This window comes from Catharus ustulatus, chromosome 5 (genome assembly GCF_009819885.2).
Source record: "Catharus ustulatus isolate bCatUst1 chromosome 5, bCatUst1.pri.v2, whole genome shotgun sequence".
Lineage (NCBI taxonomy): Eukaryota > Metazoa > Chordata > Aves > Passeriformes > Turdidae > Catharus > Catharus ustulatus.
Window position 1 is genome coordinate 7,460,275 of NC_046225.1, and position 18,058 is coordinate 7,478,332.

The window sequence follows — 18,058 nt, forward strand, 5'->3', positions numbered from 1 at the left end:
AAGGGACCTCCGAGGGCAGCTGGCTCCAGCCCCTCCTGCCGTGGGCAGGGACATCTTCCGCTAGACCGGGCTCTGCAAGCCCCGTCCAGCCTGGCCTTGGGTACTTCCAAGGATGGGGCATCCACAGCTTCTCGGGCCTCGCCATCCTGGTGTGGATTCCTGCGTTTCCGCAGGAAAAACGCACTTGTAGCTCATTGAGATGTGTGGACGGCACCGCTGCTGACTGATGGATTAGAGATGGGGTTAGAGCAGCTGCTTTGTGCTGCTCGTCAAAAACAGTAACTTTCGGGGGTGCGATCCCCCCCACAAGAATTAAAAGTATTTTATTATTTTACTCATTTGGTAGCCTTATGGACGTGGATCTGTCAGCCAGTACTGACAGCCGGTACCGGAGCGTTTCCCTTGGATTCCTCCGGCTCTCCCTGAGACCCCCACTCCGGGGATATCGGCCCCACCACCCCGAGTACCCAATGACAGAGTTCTCCCATTCTCCCTCTTCCACCGTGCCTGACAGTCTCCTGTTACACTAGTGGAAATTCCAAAAGGGAAATAGGAAAACACTGTCGCAGGCTCGTGGTACTTTAAATTGGCCGCAAACACCGCACGGATGAATGACGGAAAGTTGCGCTCTCTCCACTGTGGAACACACCGAGGGGCGGGCAAGGGGGAAAAGGAACAACAGCCATCACCCCGAGTTTCCCTTTGTTTACGCGCTTTTCTCCAAAACCTTTCCAGCGAAGGAAAGTTGGCTGGGTGGAAACTCCCTCTCCAAGGAGCGGGGCTTGTTGACGTTCACCCGGGTGCGCGCGTGTGCGCGCCAGGGATGAGCGGCGATCTCCCGATCCGGCGGCGGCGGGCGGGCGGGCGGGGGAAGCATCGCCCCGCGAGGGGAGCGATGCAGGGAGCGAGGAGGGGAATGAGGCAGGGAGCGAGCAGGGATTGAGGGAGCGGGCAGGGATCCCCGGGAGCGCAGCGCTCTGCGCGCCGCGCCCGCCCGGCCCGCGCTCGCGGCTCGGCTCGGCTGTGACGTAGCGCCCCCGACGCGCGACGCAGCCAATGGGACGCCGCCTCCGGGGGCGGCGCTGGGCGCTGATTGGTTGGCAGGAGCCGGGCGCTGCGCAAAAACAGCGCAGCCGAGCGCTGCGCGCTCAGAAACTGCTGCCGGAGATCGGAGAGCCGGGAGCGGAGCCGGGACGGGAGCCCAGCAGCAGCAGCAGCAGCAGCAGCAGCACACAGACACAGGGGCTAGACGCGAAAGCAGCAAGAGAGGAAAAAAAAAAAATAAAAAATCCCCACCTCGATCGGCACCGCCGTAAAAGCAGAGTGATGATGATGAACGTACTCATAGCAATAAGAGAAGAGAAGGAAAGACCTTTAACAGAAGAGAGAAAAATCTAAAATCCTTATATATATATTAAAAAAGGAAATCCTAGAGACATCAGGGAATGAAAGTTTTGGGTAGCCAAGCATCTCTCTGCCTTTTTTTTTTTTTCTTCTTTTTTTTAATATGAAATCTTTTTGCGGGTGATTTTTTTTTTTTTTTTAATTTCGCGGTTTTCTGCCTTTTCCTTGCATCCAAAGAGGGCATGTCCACCGGCTGTTCCAGCAGCATCTACCCTCCAACTCCCACCAGGAAGACAAACCGAGGACAATCTTGAAATACAAAAATTTCCTCCTTGGGATTTGCTGCTGCTGCTGTCTCCGCCGCCACTGCTGCTGCCGCGGTGCAGTGCCAAGACTCTCGGAATAAATAGAGGGCTACTGTGTGTCTCTAGCTACAGCCGGCTAAATAGCTATTTTAGTTGGCCGTATATTTCGAAGATCACAGATGAAGTGGGGACGCCTGTCTTCTTCGTTTGGTCAGCGTGTGAAACCATAATACCCGTAACAAAAAGGAGGGAGATGGGGGAGAAAAAAAATCCTAACATGAATCAGAAGAAATAGTATCTAGCACCCCCCCCCAGCCCCCCAAACCAGCCTCTCCCCCGCTCCCTCCCCCGACCCCTCTCTCTTTCTCGCTCTCTCCACACGCTTGCAGGCGCGGACACGCGCGCGCGCGCACACAGGCACACACAGACGCGCGCACACGCACACACACATACACACACTGTAGTGTGTATTTTCGGAGGAGGAGGTGGCGGTGGCTTTTGGAAGAGGAGGCAGCGGTGGTGTCGGGGAGGGGGGAATCTCTTTCCCCGTCTGGAGATGGTTGTGCTATTCCTCTTTGCCTTGCTCTGGATGGTGGAGGGGGCTTTTTGCCAGCTCCATTACACGGTGCAGGAAGAGCAGGAGCATGGCACGTTCGTGGGGAATATCGCCGAGGACCTGGGCTTGGACATTACAAAACTTTCGGCTCGGCGCTTCCAGACGGCGCCCAACTCCCGCAGCCCTTACCTGGAGCTTAACCTAGAAACCGGGGTACTCTACGTGAACGACAAGATCGACCGGGAGCAGATCTGCAAGCAGAGCCCCTCCTGCCTGCTGCACCTGGAGGTCTTCCTGGAGAACCCCCTGGAGCTGTTCCGGGTGGAGATCGAGGTGCTGGACATCAACGACAACCCTCCCTCCTTCCCGGAGCCCGACCTGACGGTGGAGATCTCGGAGAGCGCCACGCCGGGCACCCGCTTCCCGCTGGAGAGCGCCTTCGACCCCGACGTGGGCACCAACTCGCTGCGCACCTACGAGATCACCCCCAACAGCTACTTCTCGCTGGACGTGCAGACGCAGGGGGACGGGAACCGCTTCGCCGAGCTGGTGCTGGACCAGCCGCTGGACCGGGAGCAGCAGGCGGTGCACCGCTACGTGCTGACGGCGGTGGACGGCGGGCAGCCCCAGCAGCGCACCGGCACCGCCCTGCTCACCGTCAGGGTGCTGGACTCCAACGACAACGTCCCCGCCTTCGAGCAGCCCGTCTACACCGTGTCGCTGCCGGAGAACTCGCCGCCGGGCACGCTGGTGCTGCAGCTCAACGCCACGGACCCCGACGAGGGGCAGAACGGCGAGATCATCTACTCCTTCAGCAGCCACATCTCGGCCCGCGCCCGGGAGCTCTTCGGCATCGCGCCGCGCACCGGGCGCCTGGAGGTGAGCGGCGAGCTGGACTACGAGGAGAGCAGCGTGTACCAGGTGTACGTCCAAGCCAAGGACCTGGGGCCCAACGCCGTGCCCGCCCACTGCAAGGTGCTGGTGCGGGTGCTGGACGCCAACGACAACGCGCCCGAGATCAGCTTCTCCACCGTCAAGGAGGCGGTGAGCGAGGCGGCGGCGCCGGGCACCGTGGTGGCCCTGTTCAGCGTCTCGGACCGCGACTCGGAGGAGAACGGGCAGGTGCAGTGCGAGCTGCTGCAGGGCGACGCGCCCTTCCGCCTCAAGAGCTCCTTCAAGAACTACTACACCATCGTCACCGAGGGGCCGCTGGACCGCGAGCAGCCGGGCGGCGACGCCTACACGCTCACCGTGGTGGCCCGGGACCACGGCGAGCCGCCGCTCAGCACCAGCAAGTCCATCCAGGTGCGGGTGAGCGACGTGAACGACAACGCGCCGCGCTTCAGCCAGCCCGTGTACCAGGTGTACGTGAGCGAGAACAACGTGCCCGGCGCCTACATCTACGCCGTGAGCGCCACCGACCGCGACCAGGGCGCCAACGCCCGCCTCGCCTACTCCATCCTGGAGAGCCAGATCCAGGGCATGTCCGTCTTCACCTACGTCTCCATCAACTCCGAGAACGGCTTCCTCTACGCCCTCCGCTCCTTCGACTACGAGCAGCTCAAAGAGTTCAGCTTCCAGGTGGAGGCCCGCGACGCGGGCGAGGAGCCGCAGCCGCTGGCCGGCAACGCCACCGTGCACATCATCGTGGTGGACCAGAACGACAACGCGCCCGCCATCGTCAGCCCCCTGCCCGGCCGGAACGGCACCCCGGCTCGGGAGGCGCTGCCCCGCGGCGCCGAGCCGGGATACCTGGTGAGCCGGGTGGCCGCGGTGGACGCCGACGAGGGGGAGAACGCCCGCCTCACCTACAGCATCGCGCGGGGCAACGAGGCCGGGCTGTTCCGCATGGACTGGCGCTCCGGGGAGCTGCGGACGGCGCGCAGGGTGCCGGCCAAGCGCGACCCGCAGCGCCCCTACGAGCTGGTGATCGAGGTGCGCGACCACGGGCAGCCGCCGCTCTCCTCCACCGCCGCCGTGCAGGTGGTGCTGGTGGACGGCGCGGGCGAGCGCTCCGGCGGCGGCGGTGGCCCGCCCGCGGGCACGGGGGGCGGCGGCGGCGGCTCCGGCGAGCATCGCCCCAGCCGCTCCGGGGGGGATAACTCGCTTGACCTCACCCTCATCCTCATCATCGCCCTGGGCTCCGTCTCCTTCATCTTCCTGCTGGCCATGATCGTCCTGGCGGTGCGCTGCCAGAAGGAGAAGAAGCTCAATATCTACACCTGCCTGGCCAGCGACTGCTGCCTGGGCTGCTGCTGCTGCTGCCCCTGCTGCAGCCGGCAGGCGCGGGCCCGCAAGAAGAAGCTCAGCAAGTCGGACATCATGCTGGTGCAGAGCTCCAACGTGCCGAGCAACCCGGCGCAGGTGCCGGTGGAGGAGTCGGGCAGCTTCGGCTCCCACCACCACAACCAGAACTACTGCTACCAAGTCTGCCTCACCCCCGAGTCCGCCAAGACCGACCTGATGTTCCTCAAGCCCTGTAGCCCCTCTCGCAGCACCGACGCCGAGCACAACCCCTGCGGGGCCATCGTCACCGGCTACGCCGACCAGCAGCCCGACATCATCTCCAATGGCAGCATTTTGTCCAGCGAGGTAAGGACCGGCACCCCCGGCATCCCCCGGCATCCCACACGTCCCCAGCCCCCGCAGACTGCATCCCCAAGTCATCCCCAAGCATCCTTCCCACGGCTCCCGCTCCTCCTCTCCCGTCGGGAAAGGCGTTCTGCATTCCCAATCCTGCTTCTTTCCTCTTTATTCCGCCCGCTGACCCCTCTTTGCCCTCTCCTGTTTGGGAGGCTTTAGCCACAGGCGATTGCGGGGTAGACACGCACACACACACACGCACACACCGCTGCCTCCCTCCCGCTCGGGTTTAGCAGCTGTTGCAGCCAAGCGTGTCCCCCCGAGCCCCCCGGTGCCTCTGAAGGAATCTGGCCCGACTGGGCAGCATCGGGGCGCAGAGATCCCCCCGAGGGAGCGGTGGCTGTGAGTGAATCGCCAGTGGGCTGAGAGATGGGGGGTTACAGCTCCGTGCAGAATCCCTCCGCCTGACAAGGCTCAAGTGACGTGGGCTGTAATCACAGGATGCTCTAAGCAACGCTCTAAACCCGTGTCTTCTTCCTTGCTGAAATCTTTGCATGTGCAAGTAAGGCTTAGGGGGAAACCCCCTTTGGGACGGTGACAATCGCTGTAGTTAGGAGGAGCTTTAATTAATTTGTGAATTAGGGGTTATTAATTGACTTTACTCTGTCTGCACAGCTCTTTATAACCCCGAAGTTTGCAAAGAAAAGCAGCAAGAAAGAGTTTCTCTAAAATTATGTGCTGAGACTTACTGTCCCCTGCAATCTTGCCTATGTTGTGTTACCTGGTGTGTAGAGAATTTTTATCAAAGCATACAGCATGCCATGTTACTCCCCCATTAATCATTTTGTGCTGGGCTAGCTCATATGTACTGTCAGCACCTCTCTGCCTGTGCACTAGTGAAAACAGCACATTCTCTCTCAGCATACTGAAACCTGAATGCTGGCCAGTCTGGCAAGGGTGGTTTGAGTGTTGTGTTCTAAGGCATTAAGTTTTGCAGTGAAATTTCTAATACTGACTTGTAGTACTCAAAGTGTCTATAAAACTCTTGGTTTCTGCTGCCTTTTTGATGACTTGAGGGTATTTCAATGTAGTTTTTTTTTTTTTTTTTCCCTTATGGTGCAATACCAGTGCCATCTAAGCAGTCCACAACTCTAGAAATAGTTATGCTAATTTTTTGTGGGAGTCCTTGTGATGCTCAACAGTGTGCACTGTGAGAAAACGTCAGACTCTTGTCTCAAAAAACTCCAGAAAAAATCCCTCGTGCCTTCCCATCTGTGTGACTAAGAGCTGTTTTTTCCCCCCCTTACATTCTAGAAACAGATTTTGCAGGCCTACTTGCAGCTAAGCATTACCATTTATAGTGAATGTGGTGAGCTGCTCCCTCGTTTATTTTCTGCTGCTGGTTACAGAAATATCAAGAGTTAAAATATCTCCCATTATTCTTTTCTCCTAGACAAAACATCAGCGTGCTGAGCTCAGTTATCTAGTTGACAGACCCCGACGAGTTAACAGGTAGGAGCTCCTCAGCCTTGTTTTCCCCATGCATGCTTTAGCAAGTCTGAATGGGTGCAGAAATGTGTTTGTTGCAGATGTAACAGGGCAGTAAAGAAGTCGAATATATGTAGATACACTAAATAAGTTTGCATTATGGCTTTTCTAAACCGGTTTCAAAACTGGCTGAAAAAAAGAACAAAATCTCGGTTTGTATTCGTCTGATACGTGCTTCAAATACTTAAGAATGTGCTTCTGTAGGGTCTCCCAGAAAACATTGTCTCACTGAGTTAAAGTTCAGCTAACCAGCTTAAGTAAATGCTACCAAATTACTTGTACAGACTACACGAAACCCGGGAGGAGTAATAACCCTTGCTGTCCCTTCCAGCCAGGTCTGAAAATTCCTGGTTTTGATTATGGTGGGCAGGGCACCTCTGTGGAAGCCGTGCAGCAGGCAGGAGCGGGAGGGGGGGAATGCAGCGCCGTGTTTGGCCATGTGATGGCGGAAGAATGTCTTATGAGCTCCTCTTTCATGTTTATTCTAATGTAAAGATGTTTGTGTGTCCAGTTCTGCATTCCAGGAAGCAGACATAGTAAGCTCTAAGGACAGTGGTCATGGAGACAGTGAGCAAGGAGACAGTGATCATGATGCCACTAATCGAGGTCAATCCTCTGGTAAGTCTGATAAGAGAATGGGAATATTGGATCTTTAAGTAGGGAGATTAGAAGGAACAGTCACTTAGAGGGATATAATACAGGAGAGGCATAAATAAGCTGAGCATATTTATTGTATGGGAGGATGGGTTTACATCACCTTGCTGCCACAGTTGCCTGGACAATGAGGCAATTTTGAACCTGTTTTGGTCATGGGCAGAGTTTATTTTACTAATTTGGTTGGGGTGGGAATTGGTGTGCATCATTCACTGTAGCAAAACTTCCTGCACATTGAAACAAAGTTATTGGTACATTTTATAGTGTGTTTTCTCCTATGGCAGATTTAGAGGATTTCAAAGCGTTAAGCAGTTCTGTTTAGTAGGCACTTCAGCTGGCACAGCAATGAGAAGTGAAGGAGGAGTTCCCAAGGGAAAGAATGAGCCCAATGATTGAATGACAGCCAGACTGTGAGGCTTTTTTTTTTTACCAGGGATCAGTGGAGACACATTGGGTGCTCTGAATGTGTAATACTCTCGAATTTTTGGAGGATTGTCTGTTAATTAATTGGAATGGAGGCACCATATAGTGCAAGTAGTCTCCATGTTAATAAGGTATTATTAAATACATTTTCTTGACAGAGGAAAGAAAGGCTTTAAGAGAGTATGAATCACTGAGGAAATACACACATTGCAGTGTTATGCCCATATGTAGGGCTTGCTGTCTTAGTTCTCATACTGTCAGTTCCCTTCTGAAAGGAACATTTGTTCAGAGCCTGTGCATTAGAATTCACGCTCACCCTCTCCCTGCATTTTAGCCACAAATGCTGTGCTTTCTTCCCCACCACAGCCTCCACAGGTCTGGTGCATCTTTGTGCCACACAGTGCTGTCTTTGCCCTTGTTTCCTTTGTGCTCTGTCACGTATAAAGATTTGCTACAGCAGTGTCACACAGAACACTGTCAGCTCTCCTCTTTGTTTTTTGCCCCGACCCCCGCCTTGGGGGAACCCAGGGCAGGGGACCCAGTGCTGTCACAGCAGTGCTGCCTCACCCTCCTGTTCTGCTCATGTCCCCTCTTTTCCTGCTGCTGCAGCCACTGTGCCCTTAACGATGGGAAACCCAGGCACCAGGGGAAGAGGAGGCTGCCACAGGGCCTCTTTCTATTGCTGCAAGTCATTAATATGCAGACCTAATGAGACTTGAGAAGAGCCAAGAGTCTCTGGAGCTCCCTGCTTCTTGCAGGGCTTCATGCTAAGTGAACAGAGTGTCTATTTTGTGTCTGGGAACCTGACAACAAACCAGGTCTTGCCAGAAGTTTACATCTGAACACAGAGCCTCTTTCATTTTTGGCCTATATATGGCGTATGATTTATTATTGTTCCAAAAAGCCATGTATTTAGCCACCCCCCACCCTTTCTTTTGCACTGTTTCTGATGCAGCAATCAGGGCTACTGAGTTATAAAAAGCTCTCTCTCCTCCTGCCCTCCCTGCATTCCTGTTTTTTTTTTTCCCTTCTTTTACGCATTTTACTGCAGCAGTCATCTCCATGAACATTTCAATCAGCTTAGTCCCTCAACATAATGAACCATAATAACCAAACAGGAGAGAAAAGAATAAACATCTGCAGAAGGGGCTGGATTTGACTGATGGTGGGAATATAATCATATAGTTGCACATCAACTGAAAGCTATTTTCTTTTAGATGCATTCTGTGCTGTTATTGTTGTGCCTCTGTTCTTTATTCTTTCCCTCCATTTTAAAAGTAGACTATGAATACTTGTCATATTTGGCATTGATCCTTAGTGGGGCAAATTCTTCATTTCCATTTTATCAAATAGTGGAGAAAAACTATCCTCTACTTTTAAATGATTTCAAATAATTTCAGAATATGATATCATTTGTGAACTTCTGTATCTTCAGTGGTGTTCACATAATAAGGAATAAAAGCTCACAATTAGGCTTGGTCTACTCACAATTAGTAGTTTGAACTGAAAACTCAGAATACACCAATTTCATATATTGGTGCTGAGATTTGAGAATAATTTGCATGGACCCTTTTTTTTATGCTAGTCCCAAATAAATATTTCAATACAAATCTCTGCATAAACTGCTTAAATCTTCTACACACATATAATATACTTTCCCTGTGAGTTTTGGGCTGAATCATGCTGTCTTGATGCACAGAATGTGCCCTTTTGCCTCAGTGATGACAAGATATTTTGACATAAAACCTTCACTCTTGCTATTAGCTTTTGGTGATGAATTTTATGGGGGATAAAAAAAGGAGCATAAATCTTGTTTGATCTTGAATGGCTAGAGGAAATGCCTTCTCAATTGCTTTGGTCATTCTGATGCTCTATAATCAATTATTTCTAAATTACTGAAGGAAAACACACTGATTAATGACATGGCAGCAGCTTGGGCTGTTTTTTCCCCCAAGATGTTACTTGATACTGTGAAGCATCATATTTGCTTTCAAAAGCATCTAAAATTATTTAGTAGGTAATTCACACTGGCAGACAAAACTCATCCCTCACCAGTTTTAGTCAGCAGCGTGTTCTGCTGGCAAAACATCTTTTTATTGTTCAGCACAGGACTCCTGTCACTAGTGAACAGTCCTGTGGCACACAAGAAGTTGTTCTGTAGTGGTCCATTGCTATCCAAACTTGGTGTCATGGTCACTTATTAACTGTAGGATGAAAATCTGCCACAGCTTTGTCTTGCACAATTACTTAATGAAAATTCTGAATTATGCTGTTCTGTTCCCATTATAAAATATTTTCTTGGGTTTTGAAATTAGATCATTTTTCACCTTTTCACAAAATACATTTTCTTAAAAGCAATTTAATCATGTGTTAAATGTGCTGAAATGACTGTAAAAGTTTCATATTTTTCCCATTAAAGTACCACATGAATGCCTCATAATTATCCACATTCTCACCTTCCTTAACACTGACAAAGTACTAAAGTACTGTCATCTGCTTGTGGCAGGGAATGGCAAGGAGGGAGATGCTCAAGATCTGAGTTTTTTGTGGCTTGAATAGTTACTTCATTGACTGGGTTAGTAATCCAAGCTTTTTGAAAAAAAATGACTTTACAAAGGTGAAGAAGTGCAGGAGTTTTTTGGCAAACAGAGGAGGGATTTCTCAAACCCCAGGTTCTAATGACCTGTGCTCTTCTTTGACAACTGTTGAGAGCAAAGCTGCTACTTGTTATGGAACAAACACAGCTCACACAACACTTCTACCTCTTACCAACACACTGTGTTTCGGTTGTGTTCTGTAGGAGTAATTCCCAGGCATGAGGTTGGTTTATTTCCCATGGTTGATTAAATTCTTGGCCTCCCTTGTGAAACTGCCAGCTTGGGTGCCAATTAATACTCTGCATGTGAGTACATTTAAATTGTATGATTAGACACCTGTCCTGTCAGATTTGGACTCGTGCCATCAACTTATTTCATATGGCTGCTCACAAGCTACTTGGCTTTCCCAAGCAGAGTCCTTCACAGTATTACCCTTTTTTTTTTTTTTTTTTTTTTTCCATGGAATTGGCACAATGTCTCAGAGGCACTTCAGGGAGGAGTGCCCAGGATGAGAAGCCAAGTGGATGCACTGCTGTGTATCTGCTGTAAAATGCATCAGCTTTTTTGGTCTGCTTTTGGACAGTTCACACTGGTGACTGGCTGAAACCTGAAATCAGGCTTCTCCTGGTGGATTTTATGAAGGGAGCTGGGAAGGGTCTAATGCAAAGGCACAGGGTGAAGCACTGGCTCACACCATTTCAGTATAAATTAGCTGAACACCAAGAGGGTTCATTATGGCAGAAGAGCTGCAATATTTCAGTGTCCATAAGGAGAAGAATAAGAGAAGTCAGGAGAAGAATTTTAGTGATAAATGGACAGAGAAAACCAGTATATCCTCTGAGCCTATGCAGACTGACAGCTAAATCCTGTTTTGAAGATCACTTGGGCACAAAGTCTATCTCAGATAAAGTGAGAGTGAACATGAAAATGACTTAGAAAAGTGCTCTGACTGAAGTTTAGTAATATTTCTATTTTTTCTGTTGAATTTTTTCTCTTATTCCTTGGCCTGCATGCTTAAAACTGTTCACATCTCAGTGGTCCAGATAGGCCTTTGAAGCTGAGATTGGGAAGAGCTGAATATTGAAGATATTTGAGTCTTTATCCATGTTCTGATGCAGATGAAGTCAATTTTATCCAGGGCAGCACACCAATTATTTAGCAAGAAAGAGTGGTAATAACTCTGTTTCATAAAGTCCAATTCTTCAGTAGATAACTACAAAGTAGGTTAACACCATTATCCTTATTACAAAACATGAATCATGGGGAAATGAGCAACTTGCTCATTGATAATCTAACCAAATGGATATATTATGGGTAGTTGTTCTGGGAAGGGAGCTCTGAAAAGGAGATCTGGTTCCCTACATCTAACAGGAAAAACAGAAATGGCATTTATTTCCAAGTAAAAGGCAAGGTTCTGAAAAAAAATTGCATCTGATTAGGAAAACCCCTTCCCAATAATGGCATTGCAAAAAATACCTTATCAGCATTTAACTTGTTATTTTTAATTTTTTTTTTTGTTGCATCTTTTAACACATGTGAAAGTGTTCACTTGTTGCTCTTGGTGTATGGTTCTCCCTTCATTAATTTGAGAAAGGACACGTTATTTAAAAATGGGTTTAGGCATAATTTTTTGCCTTGACAAAACAGTCTTTCTAACCAATTAAAACTCACAGAGAACTTTTGATTTTCTCTTTTTGAAATATGAAAAGGAAGCAAATGAGGAACATGTTTCCAAAATGCAGTGCTGCCAAATATGTGATTCAAAGCACCTGAGTCCAGGTAATTCAGATATCAAACATAATAAATAACTTTCCTAGTTTTTGGCAGCTTTTGAGGGAGGAACAGGGGTTTATTTTCATTGAAAATCTGCAGAGTCAAGGTTGTGGGAGAGCTCATATTGCCCACTGGCCCCTCTGGTAAATAAGACTTGAGCAAATAGGAGTGAGCTGGTGGCCTTTGCCATGGGTTGTTATGTGTATGCATTTGGAATAGTGCAGTGCTTATCACTGTCAGAACTTCAATGCACTGCACTGCTTGCATCCACAAAGGGCATTTGGAATTTGTAATTCAGAGTCACCTTTAAAATCTCAGCTTATCTGTATGCAAGGTCTGACAGCATAACTAAGGGGAAAATACAAAGCATTTTTCTTTAATGTGGACTTGTAATTATGATGGATAGTTTAGTTCAGAAGGATCATATATATATATAATATATATATATATAACCAGATTTATGAGGGAGATGAGATGGAAGTGTTAAACTGCTGAACCTTTTGTTGTAAATCAAGAATATGATTCTTGGGTTATGAAGGAGCTCTGTGCTGAGTGTTACCATGCTATGTCCTTCCTTCTTGGAAAACAGCAAATTGCCCTCACCCTTCCTCAACCCTGTGTTAAATGTTTTTTCAATTAGAACCAGAAAATTCTGTACTATGACCCCCAGGAAAAAGGTGGGGGAAGAATAGCCAGCATTCATACCACAGCAGTGTAAATTGCATGGCTGCCCAGGGGTTTGGAAAATAAGCTGCTAATTTGAATTTCTTTTCAGTCAAAATACTAAACCCAAGGGCTTGGTTCTGCACCTGTTAAACTCTTAGGCACTGTTGTGACTGATTCAAGCTGGAACAATTCCTAACCCTTGCCTCTCTGAACATTTTGTTCCCATTCTAAACAAACATTTACATTTAGCTATATGTTCCAGCAGTGTATATTTAAATTCTAATGTATATATATTTTTTTCTTTTTGCAAGTTCTCCTCTCAAAAAGGGAAGAAGTTTTGCAATACAAGCTCACATTTTATATCCCCTACATTCATTACTTTGTTTATTCAAAATCCTGATTTATAGTGGCTATAACATCCCTTTTATAATAAGCTGTTATATAATACTATTCAGTGCACTGCAGTAGACAAGCAGTATTCAAAAGGGAACAAAAAAAAATATTTGGGTAGAGACATTTTGCAGTTTAGCAGCTGATGTGAGAACAAAATAGTAAAATGGAGGGTAATTTTCCAGGTGAAATAAAGATCCATGAAGGGAAGAAAAGGGTATATACTTGAATGCATAGACTTAAAACAATATTTTTTCCAATCTTTCCCTCTCCATAGACTGAAGAATGCAATTTAATATTTACCCTTAAGTTTTTCTTTCTCCTGCTCTCTTTCAGGAAAGGTTGGGTGAATATGGCCACTGATACATTATCAGCAAAATGGAACTGTAGTAATTTTCTTATTAAATGTAGGGCTGGTTTTTTTACATGTAACTTTGCCAAGAAGTCTGCAAATTGAAATAACCATTTTGTGTTTATTGTCCCCTAAATCTTTGTAAAGGCAAAAAATATTTTTCTTCAGACATTTTGATACACAAGATACACACACACTCATGATTTGATAGACATTGTTGGATACTAATTTCTTTCTGGGAAGCCTGCATCTAAATTGTTTTTTCAGTCTTTGATAGCTACTACCACTACAGAATTTTTATTTGCACTATTTTTCTCCTTGCCTGATGATCTTCATGTGATTCCTTAAGCGTGTCTGCAGTTCACATTTGCATTCTTCAACAGTTCACTGATCAGAAATTTATTTTCAGGCTTCTGCATGCCAATTATCAAGGCAAGCTTCTAATCGAAACTGGACCTGGCATTGTATATTGCTTAATTTAAAATTAAAAAGTCATTATAAAGTGAGATTAATCTGAGATAAAAAGCTTTTATTTCTCATTTCCTCATGATTTTTTTTTCTGTCTAAATGATTGCCTTTCCTGCTCAAGAACTTGTTGATAGCTCATAAACACTGTTCCTTCCTGAAGAGATGGGGGTTTTTTGTAGTGTAAGATATTACATAAAGATTATTAATATAATTCAAACTGTAGTTCAAAACTGTGGTAGAATTCTTAATACTAATCCTCACACTGATGATCAAGCTAATCCAGTTCTTTACAATGCTGGCTGTTAAATGAGCTACATTACATGAATCTTATTACAGAATCACAGAACTAGGTTGGAAAATACCTTTGAAATCACTGAGTACAACCTGTGCCCTTACACCACCTTATCAACGAGGGCATGGCATCCTTAAAGTTCAAACAACCCCTCCAAGGGACAGTGACTCCACCACATCCCTGTTTCAATGCTCCATCACCCTTTCTGTGAGGAAATTCCTCCTAATGTCCAACCTAAACCTCCCCTGGCACAGTTTGAAACTGCATCCTCTTGCCCTATATTACTGCTGTTCAAAAAATTTTCCTATTTCTGTTACAAGTAGTGCCACTTTTTTTGTAATTCTAATGAAATGCTTGTAAATGCAATGTTTATTACAGATTTAGTTCAGTTTTGACACACGCCTAAGATGCTCAGTTCTCTTTATAAGTACAAGGAAAGGAGGGTTGGTTTTTTTTTCAATGTTCTGCTTTTCTGTGTGATGTTGAAGATTGTATTGGTTTAACCCAAACAGCAGCCAAGCACCACACAGTGGTTTGCTCACTCTCCTAGACCCTGTGGGATGGGAAGGAGAATCAAAAACAGTAAAACTTGTGGGCTGAGATAAGAATAGTTTAATAATTGAAATAAACATAAGAATAAGGGAACAGAGAAAGGAAGAGGAATGGAATTGAAGACAGAGAAGTGATGCACACTGCACTTGCTCCCCAGCCACTGGCTGATGCTCAGCCCAGCCCTGAGCAGTGACTGGCCCCTCCCTGCCAGCTCTCCCAACCTACATGATGCTCTCTGGTGTGGAACAGCCCTTTGGCCAGCTCACATCGCCTGTCCTGGCCATGCTCCCTCCTAAATTGCTCATAAGTGCCTCAGCTCCCTATAGATTCAAGAGCATGGGATGCTGAAATGTCCCTGATTTAGTGTAAGCACTACTCAGCAGCTACCAAAACATTAATGTGTTACCAACATTATTCTCATATTAAATCCAAAACACAGCACTGTACCAGTTACTAGGAAGAAAATGAACTCTATCTCACCCAAAAGCAGGACAAACCAACTTGGAGATGCTGGTATTTATTTTCACTCTGTCCCTGTGATTTCATACACCATTCCTCTCAAAACAAGCATAATCCAACGATTTAGTGACTCATAGCCAGGAAATATTCCTTTGGAAGGCTGATCTGAAAGTAGTCAAAAGCAGCATAGCTTGTCATTTGAGATCTTAATAGCATTAAAGGATTTGTAAGCAAACAGTTTTGTGTTGGCATGGATAATTGTTTGCTTATATGGGGGAAGCATTAACAATTTTTTTGATAGTCACATCGCACTGGACTACATCTGCCTTTGTGCTGCTAATTGCAGTATTTTATTGTAGGGTTCTGTCCCACTTCTTGGAGGGCTTGATGATAGCAAGGACTGCTGCAGCAGCAATGAAAACTGTCCCTGAGAGAGTGATGTAACGATTGAATAAGCTCTCCTGATCACTTGAAAGCTCAATTCCTACTTTGGAACATCTGCTTTTAATATCAATAGGCTCCATCTCTATAGTGATGTATGCAGATAGTTCCTTTATAGGACTCATTAATGTTTCATTTCATAGATGAAGTCTGTGATTTCTAAATCCAGGCTTTTAATTTCTTTAGGCAGAGACACATTTAAGTAGAAGCAATTCCTTCATTATTCCTAAGCAGGTGTTTTCAACCTGTGAGCAGAATTGAACCTTTGTATGAATGGGTTCTATATAGTGAGCTTTAGAGCTGCAAGTGAATTTGTGAGACAGAACCACCAATACTCTTCTTCTTGTGGTGTCTTTGTGTGTGTGTGTGACATTCTGGTTTTAGCTATGCTTGGTACAGGGTGTCTTTGACTTCTGGAGACTGGACAGCTAGATTTTTTTTGGTGTTGCTGTTGAGGAGGTGAAACTAGTGGAAGAAGTTCTTACGGCGTTTCTCTTTCCACTTCTCTTTCCTTGGCGTAATCTTTCTTATCTGCCAGCAACCGTCCACGATGCTGAAACTTATATCTGTAGTTTCTTTTTCTTTCATGCTTGCAGGCATGGATCTCTTCTCCAACTGCACAGAGGAATGTAAAGCCCTGGGCCACTCGGATCGGTGCTGGATGCCTTCCTTTGTCCCGTCCGATGGACGCCAAGCTGCGGATTACCGCAGCAATCTGCACGTACCCGGCATGGACTCCGTTCCAGACACTGAGGTGTTTGAAACACCAGAAGCCCAGCCCGGGGCAGAAAGGTCCTTCTCCACCTTCGGCAAGGAGAAGGCCCTGCACAACAGTCTGGAGAGGAAGGAGTTCGATGGACTGCTGTCTAATACACGAGCGCCTTACAAACCACCATATTTGAGTAAGTACCGCTCAGACAGCTGCGCGCCAGCGCTCCCTCTGTGGGAACAAAAACGGGCTCCTTCTGCTTTTCATGCTAGCAATGATGCAGGCACAAGTTCAGGAGCAAGGGGGGTAAAAAGGCTTGTCTTGGATTCAGCATTGTTCAGTGCTTTTTTTTTAAAAAGAAAAAGAAATATTGATTGGTTTTAGTGTGATGTCATTGTCAACCATAAAAGTGTCAGCTAATATTAGTGGGGGAGTTGCTCAGTTTTGTTTTCTGATGCTGGATTGTTTTCAAAATTTTCTTGGGTAGATGGTTTAAACATTGACGTTGCCAGGCTAATGTTTTCAAGATTAGAGCTAAATTGAGAGAACAGTCCTAGGAGCTTCTTTTTATAATTGAGAAGTATCTTGTGGATAAACAGTATGCGTATTATTTTGAAGTATCTGTTTACATAGTTTGGAAGGAAGAAGAGCCTTCAGTGTGATCACCTTTGACTCTTGTCAGTGCTCCTCTGTGCCTTCTGTCTCATTCCAAAATCTTGCCTCTCTCTTTAGTCACCTTGTGACTATGGTTATGTGGCAGGAAAGAGTGTGATAGATCTCAAAAAGATCTTCATAATTCCTTTTGGAGTCTGAGCCAGCTATAGAACCCTTGAATAGCACTTCGATCCAATATGTCTTTTCATTCTGTTTGGTGTTCTGTGTTTTATTAGAGACTGTAATTTCCTTGACTTCAAGAATTTATGATGTTTATATCATCCAAATAAGCCAAAGACATTTAAACTGCAATATCGACCCCTTTTAAAGCAAGAGAGGTCTTTTAGGACAGCAGATTGAGGGTAAAAGAGCAAAGAGTCTCTCTGAATGGCATTAATTTCTTTATTTTCCTAAAGCGTTTAGTTGTTCTGAGGGTTGGTGTGCTGGCAGTCCTGATATGTGAAGATCTTTGTTACAGAACATTCTCAGCACAGACAGCTCAGCTCTCCCTCCTTAATTGGCTGTCCTGGTATTTTCATTCATTTAGGAGAGGTCTTTTTATCACTTTACTCTTTAGATTCACTTCACTGACAACTTTAAATTTGACTACCAGTTCTGATATGTGAAAGCCATTCCTAAAAACCTGCCCTGAGACAATCAGCTTATTTTGTGTGGGCTAAAATGTCGTGTGCCAATCATCCAACCACATTCTAAAGACCAGTGTGAAATTTCAGTGCAGCTTAACAACTTTCAGTCTTTCCTGAACTATCCTCCATCATTTATTTCTACAAAAACATTCTTCAGCACTAGGGCACAATCCAGCAGTATTGATTTCATCACTGTCACCTCAGTTAAAAATTTAACTTTAGCTTAACAAGTTTGGTAGCATCTTTGGATGGTCTAACCACAGCTGGGTTCTGGTGCAGTAAGGATGTTGCAGTGATGATTGTTATCTGGTGACACCACAATGGAAGTTCTGTTCTGATTTGTTCTAGGCCTGGGAGTTTAATTTCACATAGCAATGACATACTTGTTTTATTGATAGTTTAGGAATTTTAGATTTTGTTACTCTAACATAAGTAATTTTGTTGAACAATGTCTTTACATAGAGACACTGATCTATATTTCGCACTTTTCTGGTACAAGAGCACAAACAATTGGAAGTAAAATATCAGAAGTAACCAATATAAATGAGTGTTATTACATAATCCACACTTGAGAATCCAGATTCAGTTTTGCTTTTATTCCTTAAACCTCAAAGCTTAAATTTATTCAAAGCAAGAGTAATGCTC

At 46.3% G+C, this 18,058-nt stretch overlaps 1 protein-coding gene across 3 annotated transcripts in view; it reads left to right on the top strand.

Annotated features, from left to right (window-relative positions):
- Positions 1-1,065: 1,065 nt before the first annotated feature.
- Positions 1,066-18,058, top strand: part of PCDH10 (protocadherin 10) — a 34,219-nt gene continuing 17,226 nt past the window's right edge. Inside the window, exons 1-4 of one of the 3 annotated variants that reach the window (XM_033059700.2) lie at positions 1,066-4,797; positions 6,242-6,300; positions 6,848-6,954; positions 16,000-16,305. In XM_033059700.2, coding sequence (XP_032915591.1) covers positions 2,206-4,797; positions 6,242-6,300; positions 6,848-6,954; positions 16,000-16,305 — 3,064 coding nt within the window. In that variant the 5' untranslated portion in view covers positions 1,066-2,205. The remainder of the gene's footprint in view (positions 4,798-6,241; positions 6,301-6,847; positions 6,955-15,999; positions 16,306-18,058) is intronic. The other 2 variants (XM_033059701.2, XM_033059702.2) reach the window with 2 other exon arrangements.